This window comes from Coturnix japonica, chromosome 11 (genome assembly GCF_054131305.1).
Source record: "Coturnix japonica strain WE chromosome 11, WE-NBRP24, whole genome shotgun sequence".
In the NCBI taxonomy this organism is placed as follows: Eukaryota; Metazoa; Chordata; class Aves; order Galliformes; family Phasianidae; genus Coturnix; species Coturnix japonica.
This window is the reverse complement of record NC_140673.1, coordinates 21,367,954-21,392,030: the sequence shown is the minus strand read 5'-3', so window position 1 is coordinate 21,392,030 and position 24,077 is coordinate 21,367,954. Positions and strand designations below refer to the sequence as shown.

Below are 24,077 nucleotides of genomic sequence, written 5' to 3'. Positions count from 1 at the left end.
AGGCAGAAGGAAAGTCCTGGGAGTAGACCACTGTCTTCTATCAAAGAGAGAGCTACAGAGAAGCTGTTCAGGATGTCTGGCACATTTCTATCCCTTAAGGACTTGACAATGAACTGGCTAAATATCTAATAGCATCCAGCTCCAAGAACACTTGCTTAAGCAAGAGCTATTTACTTGTTAAGCAGTGGTTTAGTTGTGGGGAAGGTGCAAACAATGTCAACATCTGTTTTTAAAGAAAAAAGATGTGTTCATGATGGTAACAGGCAAGATATGAGAATTTAATAAATAGAGCTTCTCATCCAGAGATATCACTGTCATTCATATTTTAGGGATGAGGGGATGGAGAGCTGTGAAGTTGATGTGGCTCAGATGAATCTTCATTCAAGCCAATGGCTTGCACAGGACCAGGGCTCTCATCTTGAGTCTCCTCCCAGTGAAATTCTGCAGCTGATCTTTAAATTGAGTTTAATATCATTATCTTAACCATGTGCCCAGAAAGTATGTTTTCTAATTTCTTTCATGTCATGTTCCCACTATGTACACAAAATGCAGAGCACTGAGCTGAATGGCAGAGCTGGGCAAAATCTGAGGCTTCTGGATTGAGCTAAACTGGTTTTAATTGGGAATTAAAATCCCACTCATCTGGCCTGTGATTACTGTTAAAGTGTCACTTAGCACCCTACCTTTTGCCTCTTGCTTGTTCCTAATCTATCTTCTCTTTCCCATCAGTCTTGTTTATCTCTTCATCCATCCTTCATCTCTTGGTGGCTAAAATAACCTTCTGCTTTGCATTGCACAGATATGTGTGATATGAAGCCAGATGGCTGCAGAGATGAACAATTGAGAGTGTCTGTACGTTATTGATTGCAGCTGCTGTTTTTGCAGTTGGAGGTGATGGTAAGGTTCCCAGCAGCAGCCAGTAACAGGTGGACAGAGAGTTATTCGACTTGATGGTATGTCATTAATATCCTTTGGAATGGGGTTTTCTCAGCCCCACTCTGCGCTTAGATCTCCTATTGGATCGTGACACCATAGGAATGGGCACATCCATCTTGTACTTCCAGGTGCTGTTCAGGAGCTCACCTTGATGCACCGCTGTGATCCCATTTTCTTGTAGATGAACTCATTTTCACTGTTTCTTGCTCTTCCTCCTTTGTTTTCATCTTACAGCTGCATGGCATTACTAAAAATGCTTAAAAACATATCATTTACTGAGCTGCTTCCTCTGCTTGTTCTTGTTCCAGGCACAAACATGAATCTCTCTCTGAATATGTAACTCGTCTGCTAAAATTAAATCACTGCTTCAGAGAACTTCAACTTTAGGGAATGGCTTCTGGTGTTCTGTGACTCCAGCTTGTCTCCTCACATGCAACAAGAGACCAGTGCTCAAGGTAAGAGCCTGGTTTGGAAATCACTATAGGGAAGACTTAGTAACCCCTCCATCCTCTATGTTGGAGGTTGGAACCTCTTGGCTTATTGCTGAATGTTAGGAAGGCTGTTTTGGGTCAAGCTGGCCTTGTCTAACTCTGCATTTTGGTCCTGTCAGTGGCCAGGAGGAGATGCTGAAGGAAAATATACAACTAGGATACTTTCTGGACCTGTAACCCTGAGCCAGAGGCTAGAATTTTGCTTCTGGAAAGCAGTAGTATCAGTTTGATTGCTTCTTGGAAAATCTGCCTCTCCTACCAGGAATAACCTGAAATAAACCCCAAGATGAGCCTGTTGAAGGACTTGGAAGAAACAACATCGACATAAAACAGCTTAGTTCTGATTATGCCCTGAAAATGATGCCAGTTCAGAGCCAGAGAGGATCAGCCTTGTGATGTTTGGAAGACTGAGGTGGTGACAGTGACCTAAGGAAAGGGCATAACTGGGGGCCATGCAGGTGCCTGAATCCCTTGGGAACATTCTTGAGATTTTCCACCTCTCCATGTCTTCCATTAGGGAACTTCTGCCATGGTAGCTCTGTTTATAAGGGGTTTTGTGCCTCAGGCACTGCACACCTCTCTGCTCAGAGCCTCAGGCACTTTGGTATCTGCAATTCAAGGGCTTTCAGGATGAGCTGACAGGCAGTTTGGGGCAGGATAAGGTACTTCTCTATATGCAAAGTGTAGAAGTAGTACTGTTCCTTCCCACAGGGCAATAAAATCCCACAAGGTGGCTCAGTTACACTCAACGTGATGTCTGTGCACACGGGTCTCTCTGTATGTCTGAAATGGAGTCCAATTTGACTCTACTTTAAAAATGATATCCCCCATATAAAAAATTTCTATCTGTTCTTTGTATTTAGCCACAGCCACGTAGAAAATTATGTGTATTTTTTTTTGTGTGCATATGTTCACACATACAACTGCTCTAATTCCGAGCGCGGCTATTTTCCTATCTGACGTGATCTGACTACAGCAAAAAATTAAAATAAAGATCAGATTAGTTACCGTGGTAACTGCTACCCCTGCCTCATATGACGCACGGATCCTGTGAAGCGAAGGAGCACGTATCAATTTACACTCTTAATTTTGGGGACACGCAGGGCTCAGCTCTTCCCAGGGGGTCCTCTGATGACACCAAGCACTCTCTGTGCTCTTCTCATCCTCTTTGACTTTCCATAACTCACAAGAGCTTTGGAGCCGCTGCCACCATCTCTTGGTAGAAATAATCTTCTTTTCAGTTTCTTTCTTCAAACAAACCAAAGAGAGGAGGCAGGGAGAAAAGTCAGGTTATGGGGGATGCTGAGGCAGTGAGAGATGTGCTTGGTCGTTTAGGATATAGGCAGCACCGGGGCTGTCTTGGTTCATTTGTTTCCATGACTGTACGTCAAGGTTTTAAATGTTTCCTGCCTTGCATTGGAGAAAAATAAACAGTCTCGAGTAGGAGTAGTCAAATTAATGATGTCTTGTGGTGTGAGATCTCACTCGTTACGTCTCCCAGCTATCAGACTGGTAGCTCTCTCTTAAGGTGTAGGATGAGACAAATTATCAGGTCTGCAGGAGGAGATCACATGAAGAGATAATACAGTTGACTGCAGTTAGTGATTACTACTACGTGTCTGTGTACATTACAGGGATAATATGTCTTTTTGACTCTTGCCCGCTGGACACACATCCAGTGTCTTTCATTCTGCATCCTTGGTCCCTACTCAGGATTTATTCCAGAGCTATCACTGGTCTCAGAGTCACACCTTTAAATACATTATCTTACATCACATCATTTTCTATCCAGGAAACTTCAACTGACATAGAGTTTCTCACAACTGTGGTCAGGGTTTATTGGATCTAATTAGTCTGTTCCTATAGCTAGAATAAAGAGCCACAGGCTCTCATGAAACACCAAACCAAACGTTCTCCTGAGCTTCCCATGGATAACCCATCAGGAAGAAGTTTTGTTGTGGCCACAGTTTCTTGTGCTGAGAGAGGACAAAATGTCCCATGGTGCTGTTTGAGGCATCTGTGTTTTCACAGCTGCAAGAACAGAAATATATTATGAGTCCTAATTATATTAATTGAAGAAGTGCTGCTGTTTGTGTGAACATTCACAGAGAGGAATACAGATTTTTTTCCCCCATTGTTTTACTTGCAGACAGAACCTGCAACCAAGTCTGCAATACCAGGCCATGAATGCTGGGATTTCTGAAATACAGCAAAATACCTGCTGGTCTTTAGAAATATGTCTTAAAAATACATTCCCTGGAAGCAATGTTCCTCTTTTCCAGAGGGACTCCCTGGAGACTTTGACACTTGAAATCTGTTTGCTTTCTCTAGCATCTCTAACTTAAGCCACGCTCAGATCCTTTTTGCGCCTCTGCTGCTTTGCTCCTTTTTCTTCCTTCCCAGATTGCAGGGCCTTGCAGCTACCAGCTGCAATAAGGACCAGCACTGGAGGGCCAAAGTCCTTTACCCCACAGTGCTCTTGCTGTGCTTATGGGAGGGAGGGCAGCTATGGGCAGCGTTAATGGGAATGACAGACTCCCTCTCAACACAAGTGCTCTATTAATGTGCTGTTAAGGACTCCGGCAATAATGCAGAGTTCTGGATGTCTCCTTATGAAGGCTGCAGAAAGAATTGTCTTTCCTGCTTTATGGCTTACAACCAAAGCAGCTATTGTGGGATGGAGACTGTTAGAAATACGAGGATACCTGTGCCAGCTTCTGTCCTGTGTTGATGCAATTGGCTTGGCTGTTGTTAGCACTGAGCATCTGCAGAACAGTGCTCATCTGGTCTAGCCTAGACATTCACATTTTCTAGATTCACTTGACAGCAGCCAAATGTTGCCCTTCTTTCCGTGAGATTTATTTCTCCCTCTCTGCTTAGCAGCTTACATTTTCCAAACACAGCCTTCCTCCCAAATTGGCTGGGAGATTTATAAGCAGTTGCAGAGCCGCATCCTCTTCTGCTCTGAGCATCAGGATACTTAACGCAAAAGGGCTGGAGCAAGTAGAGGGGTGTGCATCTCAAATCTGAACCAGAATCTGAGATGTGGACTCCCCAGAATCAAGTACAGGGGCACAGTCTCTTCCCCAGTCCCACTGACCTCACTATTTCTGAATCATAGCAGGGCTCTGTTGGCTTTATTGGGCCACCTGGGCAAGTTGTATATCATATGGTTCTCTACAGAGAGAAAATGAGGACAAAGTCTTCATCAGCGTGATCTTGGTGAGAGAGTGGTTGGAAGAAGAGCAGGTTTAGGCCTCAGCCCTACCACATTGCGGTGTGATCCTATGCAAGCCACTTTGTGATAATGCGTTTCTGTCAAAGGTAGGAGAAGGATTTTCCCTGTGTCATCATCATTTGTATGGGCTGGACACCAGTCATGCCCACCTCATTGGTTCTGCAAGACCTGAATGTGGGATACACATACTTGCCTTGCTAGGAAGCCAAGAAGCAGGGAGCAAGATGTTATCCTATGCATTGTCCTACCTTGCTGCACTTCTTGCACTCAGGTTTCCCTTGTTTTACTGCTGTTTGGATGCCCAAAGATTTGAATCTTTCCATCTTTCAGCCTGATACTTTCTGAGCAAATGCAATCTAACACTTACAGCAGGCTTCCTCAAGCACAATGTGCTGTACTTCCCTCCCAGTACAAGCTGTATCTATTGGTTCTAAACTGCAATGACAACTATCTTTAATCATCTTTCTCATTCAGCTTGTAATAGACAGCTTTACCACAGAAGATGAACTTGAGAATTTTCCTAGCCCACATCTGGTATGATCCAGGCTGGTTTCTCTTTCCTATCCCCTTATAATAATTAGTCGGTGGTGAAACCTGAGTAGAAGTCGTCTGGCCTCAGAAAGCTGATATTTGCTTCCTCTGACAGATGAAAACAGGAGAGTGGGTGAAAAGCACCGGGTCACACTGCCCTCACAAGACAGAAACAGCAGCTAATCTTCATCCTGAAATATCACTTGGAAGGTCTGAGCTTTCAGGGTGGGATGTGTTGGCGATCTTGGAAAGAGTTCCTGCCTACTGAATCAGCGACAAAACAGTCCAACACAGCACGTGATGAATGTCTGTTTCCACCATCTGCTTTCTATTGCCAGATCTTTAGGTGTGGTACTTAAGTGGCAATATTAGTGGTAAGTGGATGATTGGACAGGGTGATCTTAGAGGTCTTTTCTAACCTTAATGATTCTACAGTTCTATGATCTTCACCAAAAAACCATCACAAAGCCTTCCACACCCTAGTGGCATGTTTTCCAGGCAGTCTTGCCCTGCTCCTGCAGCCTGGAAGACCCAGAAGGGTGGTGAAATGAAGGAAGGAGAAGAAAACTGGGTGCTGTTCTGGGGCAAATGGTCTTGTTTTGATGCCAGAGCTGCTTGTAAACTTGCAGTCTTCCTGTACCTGCAATCAAAGGATTGCCTGGAGCTGGTGGGAACTGCTGGCCACAAAACTGTCTTGTTTCATTGAAAATCACATGTGGACAGACAAACTGTCTCCTGCACCTGCAGCGTTCTGGGCTCTGGGGATTGCACCTGGCTATGGGAACATTACAAGAGCGTGGCTAAGAGCTTTCACATGGGCTGCATAGTCCTTTTACTCCTTTGTTTTCTATGGGTTCACCTGTGGGTGAGCTGAGCAGTGTGTTGTTTGACAGAGATTGCTTCTGGCACACTGAAACTGGCATTTGTCCTTGTTGGACCCAGCAGATGTGTGTAAAGTGCTCATGCAGTAGGGCTGGGAGCATTAACACAGCTGGCAGTCAGGACCTGCAGTGCTGGAGCCACAGGGCTCTGCTCCAAGCAGCAGCAAAAGGAGCCAGAGAGCATTTTGAGAAGGGTCTGAATGCTGCTTCCCCAGCAGCAGCAGCGCTGCCTTACCACAGTAACATTTGCAGAAAGGAAAAGACAGGAGAAAATGGGAACCTGGGGAGATTTTGCACCTGAAGTCATTGTGTGCTTCCCTGCTGGGTGAATCACCCTCAGGTGTCTGACCCTGCTGGTTTCTGGGTGTCTTGAGGAGCTGAGAAGGGCAGATAAGGCTTCAGCAGGTGTCAGAAGCTGATACTTCATTGAGGATCCCTTCTCTACATAAACCAAAAGCTGTTCTGCTCCAAATCTTACCGCTTTCCTCCTCTAATAAAACACCTAAACAGCCAAATGCCTTTTGTTATTTATATTCAGAGTCTGTAGCTGTCCTTGAGTGTTTAAAGCAGGCTGAGAAATCCATTTCTTTGCATGGTAGAGTCATGTTTCTGTGTGAGCTGTCTGCTCTCAGGCCTGATTGCTGCTCAGTGGGTTTTGCAGTGACTCCGGTTTCTTTTAGTAGCTGCAGGAGGATTTGGGGACCTGAGGCTCCAGCCTGGTACACTTCATGGGTTGGGTTTTCTGACTTGCCCCACTATGAGCCACATTGCTATGTTATTCCTGTGGTCTTTCATCTCTGCTCTGCGTGATGTCCTGATTGCACTGTCATATCTTAATGTTGCAGGGAGCTCAAAGTGTTACAGGATGGAAGCAGGGCACAATTTATGTTTAGTATTTTCTCAGTGAAATCAACAGCTTCCCTGGCTGCATCCCTAGTCTCGATGTTGATATGTTTTTCTGTGCTCCTGGGTAAGAGCAGAACCTTGTATAATAGCCAGCACTGAGATGGCTTATGGACCAGCCTGTTTAACCAATTATAGGCTGAGCAAATTAAAAACAAATGACGGCAAGCAGAAGATGTGTTAGCTGGCACTCTCTCTAAGGCATTTATTTCTTTGAATAGCTCCCTAAGAAGGTGCCAGCTATTTTCTCCATCCTTTACATTGACTTCCTTCATTTCAGCTGGACATCCTATAGAGATTTTGCCACCCCAAGAGATGCTCCTCCTCCCCAGCTTTTCCCTTCTGCCTGTATTAGAGAGCTTCCAGCCCACCCCAGGTGCTGTCTTTCAGATCCAAGCCTCAGTATTGGGTGAATAAAATTTTGCAGCAGACCCATAAATCTACATGTAATGTCTTCTCTGAATCCTACCAGGTTTTACTGCAGGTTTTATTAATGCTTTCAAACACACATGCCGCTTGTGATATAACCAGCCCATCAAGTGTTATCCGGGGAAATTTTATTGGATTAATTTTTGTTTTTATTTCCATTCCTCCTGCAGCCAAGCCCTGCTTTCTTCTGCTGCTCCCTCCCCACACAGGCACAGCTGCTCTAGCATTAGAGACAACTTTATGTTGCCCATAAAACTGTCTCGCTGTCAGCTCAGTCCATTGGCTGCTATTTCTATTCTCTGGTCATTCAGCTAACTGGAGGCTCGGAGCAAGGTGCAGAGCAGGAGGGTTTATAACCAAGCAGATGAGCTAGGGAGGCTCCAAATGCAATGAACTGTTTTGTAGAAGGGCTCTGAGCAAGGTGCATAGAGACTGTGTCACACCTAATGTGCCACGTGGGCAGATGGAGGAAGGGATGGGCACATCTCATTTCCTAAGTCACAACAACCTCTTTTCACTGAGTAAACCCAAAACACCAGAAAACAGCACTTGCGCTGAGCCAAGGCTGAGCTGCTTCCTCGGATGCAGGGATGTTGCTGTGGACAGGGGATAAATGGCTCTATCTGAAATAGTCATGGATTTCCAGGTATTGATCTCAGACCTGGGAAACGTGCTTGAGTGGTTAAAAGGTATAAACTGCTTTAAATTAATCATTGATTTAATCTGCCTTCCCACGAGATGGGATAACCATGCTATTGAATCAGGAATAAGCTCCAGTTGCAGACAGAACTGTAAGAGGAATGCGTGTATTCAGTGCTTTGGCTTCTTGCTCTTTCTGTGAGATATATACCATTTCACACTGAGATGAGTAGGTGTTGTACGGTTCCCAGCAGCGAGCAAAAAATCTGCAAGGAAAGAATGAGTGCATTTTCAATCCTCACAGCATCAAATCACACTCATTCAGAAACGCAGAGGAGCCAACAGAAGATTTCTCCCAGGTGAGATAGGGATGGGGGGGGGAAATGTTTCCCTTTGATCTTTACTAAATGGGGTTAAATGCGAAAAATGCCTCCCTGATACACTCAGGCATAAGTTAGGATCAGCTTCCTCCTGGGTAAGCTGATGTTAAAAGGCTGGAGATAGAGATGTGGGGCTGGTAAGGAGGAGAGAGGCCCTGGGGAAGATGCTCAGAGCAGCTGATGAGCAGTTTCCCTGTGCCCCTGCAGACACCTCTCCTGTTATAGAGAAATAAATGGGCATCTGTAAGAACATGGAGTGGAACCTTGTGATTAGAGGAGACCATCTTACTGCTTTCAGATGAACTCAGAAACACCAGTCCAAGCTGTTTCTTGTTGTTATTTGTTTGTCTTCCTCTTCTTCAGTCGTATTGTTTGCATCTCTGATTACAACAGCTGATGTGGTGGTGGATGGGGTGATGAAGAGGGGATGTCTGGCTCTGCTCCCACCTGTGTCACTGCTGGAGCCATCAGGAAAGATCTCCTGTAAGCCAACATCAGCTTATAATGATGCTTTGATTTCTCAACTCCACAAGTCTAGTTAATAAAGGATGTGAAATTGGAATTTCACGTTGTCCTGGTGCTGAAGTTTAGGTGAGAGCCCAGTGCTTAATTTCTTACCTGGTCTTAACCAGTCTATTGAGTGCGGGAGTTTGTAGGGTCTTGACAATGGTAAAGGCACCATGTAGGCTCAGCTTACCAGCTTATATGTGTGGTCCACATGTGGGATGAGAAAAGGAAAATGCAATTCTAGTGACCCCTAAACCTAACAAACCATTAAAGCCTATCTACAAAATGATCTGACATCCTACCCCTTCAGTTGTCTACCCAACTGCAGTGGCTGGATTTCTCTTAACTGTTTGTAGCTGTCATGGGGTCTTTTCCCCCTCTGGATCATGCTTTTGAAGGCAAAGAAACATCTATCACATACAGCTGATCTTAAACCTGTGGGAAGCAGTTGCTCCCTATAGGCTGGTGTGTGCCTATATCTGCCATAGATAAATACAGCATTTCTGACCTGTTGTGACTGAGAGTTGAATTCATCCAGACAGCAGACGTTTTGAGGGTGAGGGGAACCTGTTTGCTGTGTTTCTTGATGACATTGAGGTGGTGGTGTAGAAACTGAGAGGCAGAAAGATTGACTGTATTATGAGAGCGACTTGTGGCAGAGCTAATGGGTCAGAGTCAAGTGCTTTAACCAGATGCTTCCCCAGGCTCTATGTAAAATAAAACTTGTGCAAGCACAATGATGCTAGGAAACATTTGACGTGATGACCTTATAATAACTTCATTTAAGGGTGTGATTAATGATCTGCGCTTTGCCATGTTGTAACTTGATATCCCATATGGTGTCCGTGAACATCTGCTCTCTACCAGAGGGTAAACATTCACAAGGCAGCATCCTACAGACCTTGTTCACAGTTCACCCAAATCACTGCAGCCTCTTCCATGAAGTGATGCGGGATCTGTCTAAAGCACAGAAGGATCCAAACAGTCTCCCTGGCTTTCTTGTTATGCACCCTGCTGTTGACGAAATAGGATATGCTTTGAAAAGGTTTCACATGGGGACAAGTAAGGACTCCCAACTCTGACCTTTGATTTTCATAGGAGTCTTGTTTATTTCGCTGCTCTGTTAAGGACTTGTGAAGCTTTCTGCTGTTGCACTGTAGATTGAACCACGAGAGACCCAGCAGATTTTACAAGGCAGAAAAACTTTCCAGACATCTCACCTGTGTCCAAGGTGTAAAATACCTTGGAGAGACCATGAGCAGCTTTTCAGCACTGGCTGTATTTCCAGGTCTTATTTATCACAGTAGATGTGTACAGCCTCAGCCTTTGGGTTAAAAATGCTGGGTGAGAAACAAGGGCATCAGTGCCCCAGGTAGTGTTGGTCTGATCAAGGACATGACTCTCCTCCAGAGAGAAACACCATCTGTTGACAACATTCAGCCTGACATTCCTCAAAGTTATATTTTTCAGGAATCAAACTGGCTGCAGTATTGTGATGATAATCCACATCTCTTGTGGTCTGGTGTGCTGCAAGCTGACCGCCAGGTAGTTATAACAGGCAGAAATTAAGTCTCCTCTTGTTGGCCCACAGAGTTATATTAAATCTGTTTTTGGGCTTCATATCCACAACAGCTTGAACAGGAAAGCCACTGAACCATCACTTCTGGTCTTTTTTGCCTCTTCCTGATCAACTCATTGGCCTGTTCTGCCCAGTAGAGACAGCCACGTGCAACAGGAGAACGAACTGCTGCTGGGATAATAAAGCCATACAACTTCAGGCCAGCTCTTCCAGTGAAGCTTCTTGTTAATTAGTTTACCAGCGGGAACCTTTGAGAATTAAACACAGGAGACATAATCTCTCTGAAAGCTAATTACAAATATTTGCCCCTTGCTGATAAGTGACCTGCTAATTTCCTCCTGTTTGAGAAAGCTTCATTAAAAATTACTGTACTGTTTGTGTAACAGAAGAGTTGCTAGCACAGATGTTTCCCCAACAAGGGTGCTGCCAACTAATTTTCTTCAACTCTCAGCATTTTCAGAGGTCTTCATAGGAAGGAGAAATTGGTTTGAATATCTGTAAGATAGATGTGGTACTTTAGGTCATGGGCTAATGGGCAATATTAGTGGTAGGTGGATGGTTGGACTGAATCTTCAATGTCTTTTCTAACCCTCTTGATTCTATAAAGGCTTTTTAAACTTTATTTAAAGGGAGAAAGACTCCCAGACAGGGAGTCTGTTGCAGAGTGGGGATTTGAAGCCACTTCTCTGGAGCCATAATGAAGCACTTGAATTGCCTTAGCATTCAGAAGGTTGGGATAGGGGTGTCACAGAGACCCCTGCTCTGAAGGGCTTTGGTGTGGGGATGGGAACACCTGCTAACAGATCTGGGAACAGCAGGTCCAGCTGCTTTAGGTCATGGAGATGGTGGTGTGCATGATGAGAAAACTTATGGGTAGAGCATAATGGAAGTATGAACTATCCCTGCTGAGCTGTAGAGAGTGTCCTGGCATGGCTAAGCATGGGGCATGGCTGCCAAGTCTCTTCTATTCAGAATCAGCAAGAGCTTCAACACTGGTGAGATGGGACCAGACCACACATCTACCTTCCTTATATTGTTCTGCCTCAGTGGCTGGAATAGCAGAGCCTTACAGTATGAAGATCATGGCAAGCCAAGAGCAAGCTTTCCCCTTCTGGCCATTGCCAGCACTCACAAAAGTAGGGACCTTGTAAGCCCAGAGCTGCAGGTGCCTTCTGTGTCTGACGGGTCCAGCTGTGGCTCTTTGCTGGCTCTGAATATGTTAATACTGTTGTACTCCGTGGCAGAGTCCTGTGATTTTAATTACATGCTGGACAAAGAGCTGCCTCCTCTGGGGGTTTAAATCTCCTGCACAGCAATTTCACAGCAGCCTCTGAGAATAATAAACACTAATCTGCTTTTTTTTTTTGTCTCCTCCTTTCTCTATGTGATATTACAGGCAGGTAAACGCTGCTGCAGAATTTGGCCTTGCCCTCTTCTGGATTTCAGGGGCACTGAACCAATGAGCCAAAGCTGGATCCTGCAGCCTGCCAGGTTGACAGGGCCACATATGTGAAACACAGAACTGTTTCTTCAGTGGAGCCCTATATATGCCATATTTCTGCAAAGCCTTCCCCTTTTTATTGGGTTTATGGCCCATTAAGTTGAAAGTGTGATGGAGAGTCACGCAATAGCCAGCGATAACCTGAAGGAAGCAGCCTGCTTCATCTCGGCCTCGTGCAATTAGGGAATGGCTCACAGGTCATTTGGTATTAATTGACCCCATTAGAAGCTTGAGCACTTTTTGATTGCTGTTATACAACGTGATAGCAGGGGACTTGAATCAATGACCCCAGTAGGCTCCTTCCGTCCGACAGCCTCTCTTGAATGGATATGGTTTATGGGGCCATTCCCATAGGGCTCTGTGGGGCTGTGCCAGGAGTTCAGCACTCCAGTTTTTACCCAGCATCAGTCAGTGAGCACTCGAGTAGTGCCAAGCAGCGGTGTCCTCTTCTATCACTTTTTGGCTCGGGTTGAGTGCACTGAGCCATTCTGAAGCTTGCATTGCAGGGCCAGGGAATGCCTATAAGAGATGCTGCATCTCTGGAATGAGATTTCCCTGTTATTTCCTTTAAGAAGGCTGGGCAATGTGTCTGACCAGCGCTGTTCTCCTGGTACCCCCTGCCCTCAGCTAAGCCCAGGGGTGTGCTGGCAGCACTGCCCTGGGCAGGGAGAAGGCAGATCTTCCCACCTTAGAAGGGCTGAACCCAGCTTCTGCAAAGCTTGTTTTTGCCTCGATTTCAAGGCCAACCTGTGAGGTGGGATGCAATAGAAAATGCTGCTTTATTAAGAATGTGCAAGCTGGAGTAGTGCCTGGAGAACAGAGAGAAGTGTGTGTGTTTGTTCCTCTTCAGCAGTTTCTCCTTTGACCTTTGTTTTTCTCCATCTCTGTGCTATCTTTCCTCCTTCTCTCGATAGAGAGAGAGCATGAAAGCAATCATTTTAAAAAGGAGAGAATGAATCATGTTTGATTCGGGTATGTTTTTTTTTCCTGCAATAAGCTGAAGAAGAGCCTTTGTTGAGTTGCTGCTGGCAGCATCCAGGCTGCTTACAGCAGTGTGGGCACAGATGAGGGCATGTGAGTGTCTGCACAGCTGAGAGGACGATCTATGCTCTGTGCAGCTCACAGCACGCAGCCTGATTTCCTTCCGTGGGTACCAGCTCTGCAGGCTGGCTAGTTTATTAACGTGAGAGCCAAGATGCTGGCTGTGCTCTCAACAGGGTGTAGCATATTTGCAGGGAGATGCCAGCAGTATCTTTGGGTGTACACAAGGTCTGATAGCCGTGTTAGCATTGCATCTGAAGATGCTGTTTGAATTCATTACCTCTTAAACCCTGAGCATTCCCACCTCTCAGATGCTCAGCACCCTTTTGCCTTCTCCAAGCCAGGAGTTACCCCTGCATCCCTCCAGGATGCTCAGCACCTGATACCAGCTATTTGTTCCATTCGCAAAGCGCGCTTCCAGCCTTTAGCGTTTAAGTGGCCCCTGCGCAGCGAGCACAACCTTCCCAAATCTCGGTAGGACCGGGGCTCGGGGCTGCCCCTAGCGGGGTGAAACCTTCCTCTGCTGGGGAAAAAGGGGCTGTTCTGCTTCGGGCACCTCCGGCTGCTGAAGGGGCGGAGGCTGCAGCCTTCAAGTAGGAAAGGGAGAATAAAAAGGAGGCAGGGGGGAGAGGCGGAGAGGCTGCTGGACGGCGGGCGGGGCTGGGGAGGAAGGGGAGGCAGCGACGATGCGGAGCTGCGGTTGAGCCCCTCCTGCGGACGGAGGGGAGCGGGCGATATACGGTCGAGCTCGTAGGGCACCTGCTGAGCTCTCACCCAGCAAAGTTTCCCAGGGTTTGGGGAGGGGGAGAAGAAGGAAGGCGACATGGGAGAACCTGCTGCCCCCATCCCGGCCCCGCCGGGACCCGCTGTGGCTTCGGTGCTGCTGTCTGAAGGCTGAACGTGACCCCCGAGGAACCTCCAGGTAACCGTCCCAGCTGGAGTCCCAGCTCCCCATGGCCCCGCAAGGACTTTCCCAAGCACTTTGCCTAGGGAAAAGTCTCATGCTTCCTCTAAAGGCTTCTGCTGCGTGCGTTTGTGAATCCGTGTGCGTGCAGGGGGCGGCTGGATCTGTCTGTCTGTCTGTCTGGATTGCTGTGTGCTGCTTTGCCCCTTTGGAAAGGGGTTTCCTTGGGGTCTGTTCTGCTGGGGTGGAAGGTTGACAGCTCCTTTGCTACAACTAAGAGGGAATCGTGCATGCTGCTGGTGTGGCTTTAAGCTATGGCCATAAAACGCTGCCTGGATATGTCAGAATGTCCTCAGAGCTCTAGGAACTCGCAGAGCTATGAATAAAACCCTCTGTTTGGCCCCACGAGGATATAGGGAGGGATGAATATTCCCCTAGAAGGAATCACTCTATCATCTGGATTTCTAGTTTGGATATGCAGCTTTTTTTTCTTCTTCTTTCTTTTTCTATTTCACTCTCCCTGGTTACAATGCTTGACTCTAATGCGTTTCAAGCTGAGATGTTGTTTGGAGTAGAACCCCAGATTCTAACTGATAAGGAAAGGATGAGGTTCACAAAGCCCCCAGATGAACTTGTCCTAAAGGAAAAGAAGTTCGTCATTCTGGACAGGATAATGGAAAGAAAGCTGGTTATTTTGGAACTGGTTGATTTGGCTGAAGTGGAAGCAGGAAGGTAAAGCTGCCAGATTTCCTCTGGTAAGATAACAGTGAGGGCAAACCCCCATCAGTGGGTTCCTATGATTGTACGGGGGAGGAGGGGACACTCTTTCTCCACTGTATCAATCTGAGATCTAGAAGGTGACAGGATTCAACCGTGGCCATCAACACACTTTGACAGGCAGAGGAACTGAGCTGCCAAGGGCTGTGCTGGTTGCTATAAATGTAGCCTTGATAACAGCCAGAAACCAGCATGGCCCCTTTGGAGTAGCCACAGGTGACAGCTGTTGTGTGATGGGTATGTTTTTTACCCATCCCATTAGAGCCCAGATAGCTCACTTGGGAGATATTCACACAGGAGCCAGGAGGAAGCAAACCCTGTGGAGTGAGTCTATGATGTGATTTAGAGTGTGTGAATGCTGAACCAGAAGCTGCCTTGCTGGTGAAAGGGGCAAAAATGGTGCTCTAGCTTACGGCCGTGTGCTGAGGTTCCCAAGCAGAATAAAAGGATGCTGCTGGAGAAACACATTCGTTGTTAGTCTGTCTGATGGAGAAAATACCTTTCTTCTTTCTCACATCTTCACTTCTGAAACGTTTTTACCTGCAGACTCTCCCCCAGCTTAGGAGGAGCCGCATCCTTCAGCGTTGCCCATCCCTGTCAGCTCCAGGTGATGTCTCACGGAGCAGGAACTTCACTGAAAGTTCACTGCTGTGCTTCTATTCGGCTCCAAACAAAAGCCTGAGCAGGGGCAATGAGATACAACACTGGAGACAGCAGCAGAGAGCTCGGCCTCAGCTGGAGGTATGGGAAAATGTGGATACCCTGGGAAACATGTGGGAAATGGCCGGCTGATCCCACTGGCATGTTGATGGGAAAGGGTCTCTATTTCCTTATTCATTTTTCTGTTATTAGTGTTTTGTTTGCTTGTTTTTAATGTAGTGGCTGCTGAGTGTTAATAACACAGCAGTGATTTGGGGCTCTTGTATTAGAAACCTGCGTGGTATCAGTTTTCTCCCTGCAGTCTTTATGAATGTGATTTGACAGCAGAGGAGGAAAGAAGCTACGGAGCCAGGCAGGGAAGTATGAGAGAGATGAGAGAGCAGGCTGCTGTTGTTTGCAATAAGGTTGGAATGAGAACAGCCCTCCTGCCTGTAAATTCAAAGGCACCAGCAGCAAACTGCTGGCAATTTGGCTTCTGAAAAGTTGGCTCCCATCATGTCCAGTAACCTCTTCCATGGACAGGCTGCTAATGTCAGTGAAGGATATGTGTTCCTGCCTTTGGTCCTAGAAAAGTGTAGATTCCCACACAGGCTCTTCTCTAACTTTATTTTCTTATTTGCTGTGATCCTGCATCCAGGAGCTGGTGGTGCTCCTGCAGGAAAACTACATCAGTTTGGCTTTACACTTGCTGGAGCAGACAGGCTACGTGGCCCCTTCTACATGATCTCCTGTGATCACACCCAGTGCCATGTGATGCATGGCAGAAAGAGCAAAGGGCCTTCATGTGCTTGGATTCAGTTGGGCTTCATCCACATGGATGGCTAAGGCCATTGGGTCAGGGAGACCACAGATTTGAGAGCAGGCTTAGATTTGTACTTTGATGTTGATACCAGCAGACACGGAGAAGAGCTGGTCCCTTTGAATGGTGGTGGAGTGCTGCTTTTGGTTTCTTGCTGTAACATTTGTATGCTCTTTTCTTCCTCTGTAGTGATTTCAAGGGAGCAGAAGACCAGAAATAGCCTTCTCAGCATTGTACGTACCCTGTAAGGACTGAAGTGACCTCCAAGACTCACCTCAACATGTTCAGTGAAAAGAGCAGCGCCTCTCTGACCCAGAAACCCAGCCAGAAAAAGACACGACCTCAGGGCCTCCCCTCCCCTGCCCTCTGCTGCGCGTGTGGACTTTGCATCATGCTGGCAGGGATCAACATCACTCTAGTGGGAGCATTTGCATTCGGGACCTTCCTCCCTGTGAACAACCCTCCCATCATCATCGGACCCATCTTGCTGGTGGTGGCCTTCACGTTCTTTGGTGCCTGCTGCATCTGCAGCCGGAGGCCACCTGCTCATGGGGCCAGAAAATCCAAACCGGGTTCCAACATCGGTCTCATCAAACCCGGCAACACTGCCTTTGAAATTGAAACTAGTGAGCACACAGTGCAGGATACCACTGCTGTTCAGCTGAGCCCCACCAATTCCCCCATCTCCTCGAAAAAGTCCACACCAGTCCATGAGAATGCAAAGGCTTGCAAGCTCTTCACCATGGAAGGCAATGGGCCAGTGGCCAAATACACACCAGGAGGAGAGGCAATACAGCTCAACCTTCCCAGGGACCTGGCCACGTCCTAAATCCAGGCAGAGTTTTCTTAGCAGCCAGCCAGATGCTGCAATGGATGGGCTGGAATCTGAGGTGTACCATTGGTCAAAGGTATGGGGAAAGTGCTTGTGACAAGCCAGCAGGCAGACAGGCTTCTCTGAATTGAATTGAAGGAGGAGGGATGAAACAGCAGGAAAATTCCAGATTTTTGCTGATAGGATCATGCCCATTACTTGGCTTTGCAAAGAAAACTGCTAATGATGTCACTGTGAATGGATGAACTGGACAGTTCCTGGGGGAAGACTGGCTTTTTGGGGGAGCAGATTGGAAGAGGAGGATGAAATCATTTGTCTAGCAGGAGGCAGCAATGTGATGGCTGGAAGGAGGGGCTACATGGGGCTGACAAATGACAGCTCTTTCTCTTCAAAAGTGAAGCAATTCTTGGATATAATAGAAGCAGGAATGCAGTAAATTACAGCTTGCTGCCACTCGGTCACAAGAAGATTTCAGCGTTCTTAGGGCCAGGCTTTGTGGCAGCAGGGACATAATGTATGTGTTTACTATTGGAAAAGCAGTGTGAAGCAGTCTCCTTTTCTTTGGAAATCCTTGCCCCATTTTTCCTTCATTTGAGTGACTTTACCACCTGTTATAAGAGACAATCACGGGGATCACAGTTAGCTTTGGCATTGTCCTTGCAGCTGCAAAAACCCATGTTGGGTTGCAGTGGTGCTGCTCAGTGCAGTGTGTATCTAGGAAGGTCAGCATGACTGAATCCTTAGGAACAAGCTCTGAGGGTAAATTTAGGTTGGGAGGGCCCTGCAAATGAAATCTTAAGGCAATGCTTATGCCCTGAGTGCTGGGTGAGGCATCTTCCTTCTCATCTTTTTATGGAAGTTGGGCCTGGGATGCATCAGCTTAAGGCAGGGGACTAATTGCTGAATGGGCTTCAGTAGAGCTGTGCAGGAAGGTGCTGATGGTATCTTCTTTCCTGAGGGGGCTGCTAGATCTATTGCATGCAGTAGGTAACCAGGTGTGGAACTCCTTGCTGCAGGAAAGCAGCTGCTGAAGGTGCTCCTGGGCTTTGCAGGTCAATGGGATGAATCTGCAGAAGAGAATTCTGGAAGAGCTGCTCAACACAAAGGTACCTTCAGCTCAGGAAAACTCTGAGCTATGCACAGGGTGCTGATTATTGCTGGTGTTGTATTCTTCCCTGGGAAGAAGTGCTGTGCTAATGGACCTCATTTTTGCATGGAAATCCACATATTCAGTGAGGTGTGGGACCAAGGAGGAAAGAGACCTCTGGGAGGCAGCAGCAGGAGGATGGATTTTGAGTGTATCTTCTCCAAAGTGCTCCCCAGCCTCCAACACATCATTGCTTAGGAGCTTCTTGAGCTGGAAGTGGTGCCTGTATTAAGCAGCTCTGAACAGATTCTGTCAGCTTGTACCATCCACAATGCTGCAGCATGGTGTTGCACAATGTAATGGGAGGCCATGTAGATCCCTGTCCTCGTTTTATTTTCAGCCTGCACCCTCCATCTCCCCTTTGATGCTCCAAGCCCCTGGATTAGAAGGGCCAGCAAACAGCTTATGCCACCTCACTGCACTCAGGTTTTCTGGGGCCTTTGTCTCATTTCTTTCAGTCATCTGTTTCGTATGGTACTTCACATCTCTTGCTGTTAGAGGGAGGTAATGCTTCCCAGCTTGGCCAGCAACTCATACAGCTCAGAATCAGTGCTTTGCTAGGCTGAGCCTGAGGCCAGCACACAGGTATATGAGGGGCTGAAGGGAAGATGCTAGAAGAGAAGGTCCTGGTGTACATCAAAGCAGATAGTGAGGGCTGGTGTGCTGGGATAAGTGCAAATGGGGTCACAGAGGAGCTGTGGTAAAGTCCATGCACAGGGTCTTGATTGCTTTGGGGAGCAGTCATGGAACCTATGGCTGAATTTCATCCTTCTATGAGAGGGAAGTGAGAACTCTGGCTTGAATGTTCCAACAGTTTGCTGCCTTTGTCGGTTTCTTCTACATCAGGGAACTATGCTCGTGATTTTTAGCCTACTGGCAAGGAGGAGCAGAAGCAGAAGGATTCATGCCTGGGAAGATGTAGACTCAAATGTATGCTTCAGCCTCCAGGTCCTGGGCAAATCATTTTATTGCTCTGCACCCAGCTGCCTGCCTGTGCAGGAGGGAAAACAGCTGCTCCCAGCTCTGGAGAGCTGCTGCAATGATGAGCAACGTTGGGAAACAGGAAGGTTGGTATCAGCACACCTGAATCTGCTGATTGCTTGAAGGTGGATGGGTCTGCCTGGTCTGATTTCTGTATGATCTCCTTTAGAGCTTGTTTTCACAGGTGATTTCTGTTTCCAGCACTGACTTCTGTTTGGCCTGTGGGAGCTCCAGCATGGAACTAAAGGCTCCTGTGGTTGGTTTTCACCTGCTGGTAATTGCTATAGGAAATAAGCAGAATAACTTGCTGATCCAGGTTTGGCTCCCAGGTTGCTGGCTCACCAGCATTTTGGAATAGCACACAAAGGCCTGATGGTCCTTCAGAGGCATTGGCTGCAGGAATATAATTATTGCAGTGCTTTTCTTTGGGCACTTGGAGGCAAAAAGAAGTAAAATCAAGTGGTAACCGTGCAAATTTCTCTTCTACTCATCGATGACCTAAAAACTGAGTCTGGAGTATGTGTGCTGGAATTGCTTCTTATCGTGATTGCACCATGAAATGCTATCAATGATGGGTAAAACAGTGGCAGATCCCACACAGGAACACCTGCTGCTTCCCAAAGCATGGAAGCTCTGCTTTTCCTTTTTGATATCTTTTTGGGATTTCCATGTCTGTCTGTAGCTGTGATTGCCTGTATTAATGTCATTGTGAATTTGTGCCGCAATGTGTAGCAGGAGACAGGGAGGTTTTCTTGTGCTCCAAGTCACAGTTTCTATTGTGAGAGCCTTTTTTAAAAAGGAAAATACTATTTATATATGTGCAATGTGGATTTTGGATAAGATGGACTCATTAAAATAATTGCACTCGTTGAGCATTTGGTTTGCCTGCTCTTCCAGTCTGTTGGTACCTTATGGTTGTGCTCTGAGATAGTCTCTATTTGTTTTCATTGCACACTGTGCTGTCCTGCTTGATTCTACATCCTGGGCAATTAACATCAAGAAAAAGGCATCCTTAGGAGTTTATGTTACCTCTGTTCTGAATTCAGCTTCTCTGACAGTGGAATAGAATCATTAAGGTTGGAAAAGACCTCTAAGATAAATAACCCAGTCCAACCCACCCCCATCATGCCCACTGACCACATCCCTCAGTGTCACATCCCCATGGCTCACAATTCTTGAACAGCTCCAGGGATCCTTTCCAGGCCTGATTATAAATGTTTGAACTGTGGTATGGGGAAGGGTTAGAAACTGTGTGTGTTTGTGTAGGATGGGTGCTGTCAGCTTTCTGTGCTCCTTCTGGGCTTAACCTGACACTGTTCCCTGGAGCTGGGGCACCATGTGGGAATAAAGAGGATTTGAGAGTTTTCCAAATTCACCCTGTGGAAGGACTTCTCTCCCACGTGCAGCCAAGTGATTTGACATGAGAGGAAATCTCTCTGCTCCAGGCAGGCTGCCTGGTTAAAGACTTGGGAAATGAGCTGGCTAAGAAGGCTCCACTGACAATGTGTGTAAAATGCAAACCTGCTCCCTTCAGAAGGGATTTCTTTTGACCTTTAGAAAGAACTTCCTAGAAGGGCTTTTCTTTTCTTAAAGTAGCACCAAAGAGAAAAGCACAGAGGAGGGTTTGCTGAGCATCTGCTGGTGCTCACCTGGACCTGCAGCATTCCTGCCACCTTCCCATTGCTAACCACAACCCTGAGCTTCTCTCTCTACCTGGAAGTATAACCTGGAACCGCTACTTGGACTGCAACTAACCTTTTCTAGTTCCAAGCCCAAATCGATTTGTATTTTATTTTTATTATCCTTGTGCCAGCAATGTCTTTTGTCCAGGATACCTCTAGGAAATGTCTACTTCTGAAAACATTTTAGATCTGTTGCAGATTTCCTGTACCCTCCCTGTGATGGGGCTGAGCTGGCTGACCCCCTCCATCCTTCTCTCCTGTGGGATGTCTGCTGTTCCCTGAAGCCTCCACCTCACCCTCTGTGTCCCATTGCTCCATAAATGCTCGTGAACTGCCATTCTTTTGCAGAACTCATGGTGAAATTACAAACCTTCCAGGTCTCCTTGGGGCTAGAAACGGGGCTATTTTTTTCCCTAGGCAGATCCCAGAAGAGGAAAAATATCCATAAAAATGCAGAAATATCCTGCTATCAAAGTGCATCAGAGTGACCCTCAAACGTGGGTGACTGTCCTGCTTTTATGGCACAGTGTGCCCTTCCAGGAAGATCTCTCCTGCTAAAAACCTCACCTGGATTTCTGGTATTCACTTGCTGTGCAGGAGAACACAGCTATGCATGCAGCTCTATGGCCTGATGGATGTTTGATAGAGACTGTCTCTGAGAGACACTGTGTAAGAACAGAGATGGGTTCTCTCTGAAGCAGCGATGAGCTCACAGAATGACCCTGCTCTCTTTGTTTTCCTCAAATGATGCATTTCTTTGGCATAATGCTGAATTTGGCTCTGGGCATGGCTCTGGGCCATGCATACTTTCATGCAGACTCATTAAAACCATGTCTTTGATTCTTAAACTCATATTTGTTCTAGAGAGGAGCTGTCTGCTGGGAGAATTAATACCTCTGACTCCAGTCATTTCCCTGGAAGTGCTGCTGTTGTCTTCGATTTCATGGCTCGGATGATTACTCTTTTCCAACACCCAAGAATAACAAGATTAGGGAATTCATGGCAATGAAGGCACAGAAGAGGGATTGGCTAAAAAAAGAAAAAAAGTGAAGATAAATTGAATTTTCCTTTGAAGAGAAAAAGAAAGGGGTATTTCAGGGAATTGCATTACTGTTGTGATTTGGTTGTGCTGTGACTGAATGACAGCTGACTTCTGCTCCTCAGGTTTGGGCAGGGCTCTTCTGCATCAGTACATTCTGCAGCCGTGCTCACAGTCCCGGATTAAACACTGCCATCAGAAAGGTGAGTGCAGCCCTTGAGAACAGGCTGCCCAGGGAGGTGGTGGGGTCACTGTCCCTGGAGGTGCCCAAGAACTGTGGGGATGTGGCACTGAGAGATGCAATCAGTGGCCACGGTGGTGATGGATTGACTGTTTGCAGGTGGATGCTGTTGCATCCCAAAAGAGGCATGAGCTGCAGTGTGGGATGGGGAGCAAAAGGCCCCCTTGGAGGGTCACATGCTAAAGGGAAGGGCTCTTCTCCTGTGACACCAGCAGCTCTTCAGCAGGGTAACGCTCACACCATCATTAAGCTTAATGCTTCTGTTATTTGTGCTGTCAATTCTCTTAATGGTGCTCCAACAGCATGGAGTGGAGTGAGTCATGACAGTAATTATTAACCAAGCCATGGCACTGAAAAGGCACCCAAAGTTCAATGCTGCACCAGCCCTGCTTGATGCGGATGGAGAGTGTTCATTAGTGAGCAGGTACTGGGGGAGGAAAGGAAAAAGGCCATGCGATGTGAGATGTTTTGCCTTGTTATTCTCACAGCAAAATGCATAGCACCAGGTGGAGCCAAGGGTTTGCCTCTTGCTTCCATTGTCCCTGTGATTCTAGGAGCACTTGGGATGCAGGCTCTTGGGGTTTTGCTTATCAGCAATGTAATGAAGTTATGGCTCAACCCTACCCTCCCAGCAGTGGAGGAGGAGAAATCCCACCTGTACATCAGCTGGACACGTGTCTCTGCTCGCCATTTGTGTACAATCTTCCACCCTTAAACAAAGCCATGCACAACCATCTCATGGCCTTCAATCATCTTCCAGTTAATTTCCATGGCTCCAGACCTTGTTTAAAGCTTAGGGGCTTAAATCTATTTTTGCAAAGGCTATTTGCTACTCCAGAAGGTGGAAATTAGGAGGTAGCAGTGAGGAAAAGAGCAGTTTTGGGTGCACGCTGCTTACTCTGACTGTTGTACCATGCAGGGTGAGTAAATCACCTGGAAATGTCTGTATAGCTCTGTCCCCCAGGGGGCAAAGCTATAATTTACTGTCTGCTCTGCCCTGAGTTTAGACTCCAGTCTGGTTCTGTTCATGCTGTATTTTGTCAACATACTCCAACTGGACCTGTTCTAATGACAAGTTCTAGACAAAATCTGAAGTGGGTTTCATGTTTTACCTTTGGTTTATTAGAGAATCAGAGAATGGCTCAGGGACCTTAAATATCATTGAGCTCCAGCCTCCTGCTATGGGCTGCATGCCCAGGTCAGGCTGCACAGAGTTCCATTCATCCCAGACCTCGGCACCTCCAGCAGTGGGGAGTTGGACCTGCAGCAATAACAGTGCTCTTGAGTGGAAATAGCTCTGTGTAGGCTCCTTGTATTGTGCCTCCAGCTTCCCCAGAAGTGAAGTTCCACAGCAGCATAAATGAAAACAGTGTTAGAAAAAAAAATCTCACTATATTCTTAGCTTTAATTCACTCCGTACAAGAAGAGCTACTTCAGCTGAGGCGGGCGAGTGGCTTTCAGATGTGCTATTTATCAGCTCCCTGAATGTAATCAGAGCCAGTGTGATCCGATTAGATGGCAGCAGGGCAGGACAGTGCCATATATCCTGCACGCAGTGCTTGGGAGGAGGAGAGGATGCAGCACTGTGCAGCCCTCCCATCCAGGTCATAATGTCATCCTCCCTTTGGTTTCTGTGAACAAGGTGCAGTTCTTGATGAACCTCTTCAGTGTCTATGAAAGACTAAGACTTTAACTGCTGCCTGCCCTGTGGGATATGCTGAGGCTCAGGGCAGAGAGACCTCATTGCTCTACAATGCCCTGAAAGGAGGTGATGGTGATGCAGGGTTCTGCCTTTGCTCCCAGGTAACGGTGATAGGGTGAGAGGTAACAGCTTTGACTTGTTCCAGGGAAGGTTCAGGTTGGATATCAGAAACAACAACTTCTCAGAGCAGCGATGTGCTGGCACAGCTGCCCAGGAGGTGGTGAGGTCACCATACCTGGAGGCGTTCAAGAACCACG

General features: G+C 46.8%; 1 protein-coding gene across 1 annotated transcript; it reads left to right on the top strand.

Annotated features, from left to right (window-relative positions):
• Positions 1-13,551: 13,551 nt before the first annotated feature.
• TMEM275 (transmembrane protein 275) lies at positions 13,552-20,031 on the top strand. Its single transcript, XM_085511619.1, has 3 exons — positions 13,552-13,978; positions 15,284-15,478; positions 16,386-20,031. The coding sequence occupies exon 3, from the start codon at positions 16,477-16,479 to the stop codon at positions 17,023-17,025; it is 549 nt and encodes a 182-aa protein (XP_085367745.1). The 5' UTR covers positions 13,552-13,978; positions 15,284-15,478; positions 16,386-16,476; the 3' UTR covers positions 17,026-20,031.
• Positions 20,032-24,077: the final 4,046 nt, after the last annotated feature.

Excerpts from the sequence above, each read along its gene's own strand:
- TMEM275 (XM_085511619.1), top strand. The coding sequence starts at position 16,477 with ATGTTCAGTGAAAAGAGCAGCGCCTCTCTGACCCAGAAACCCAGCCAG.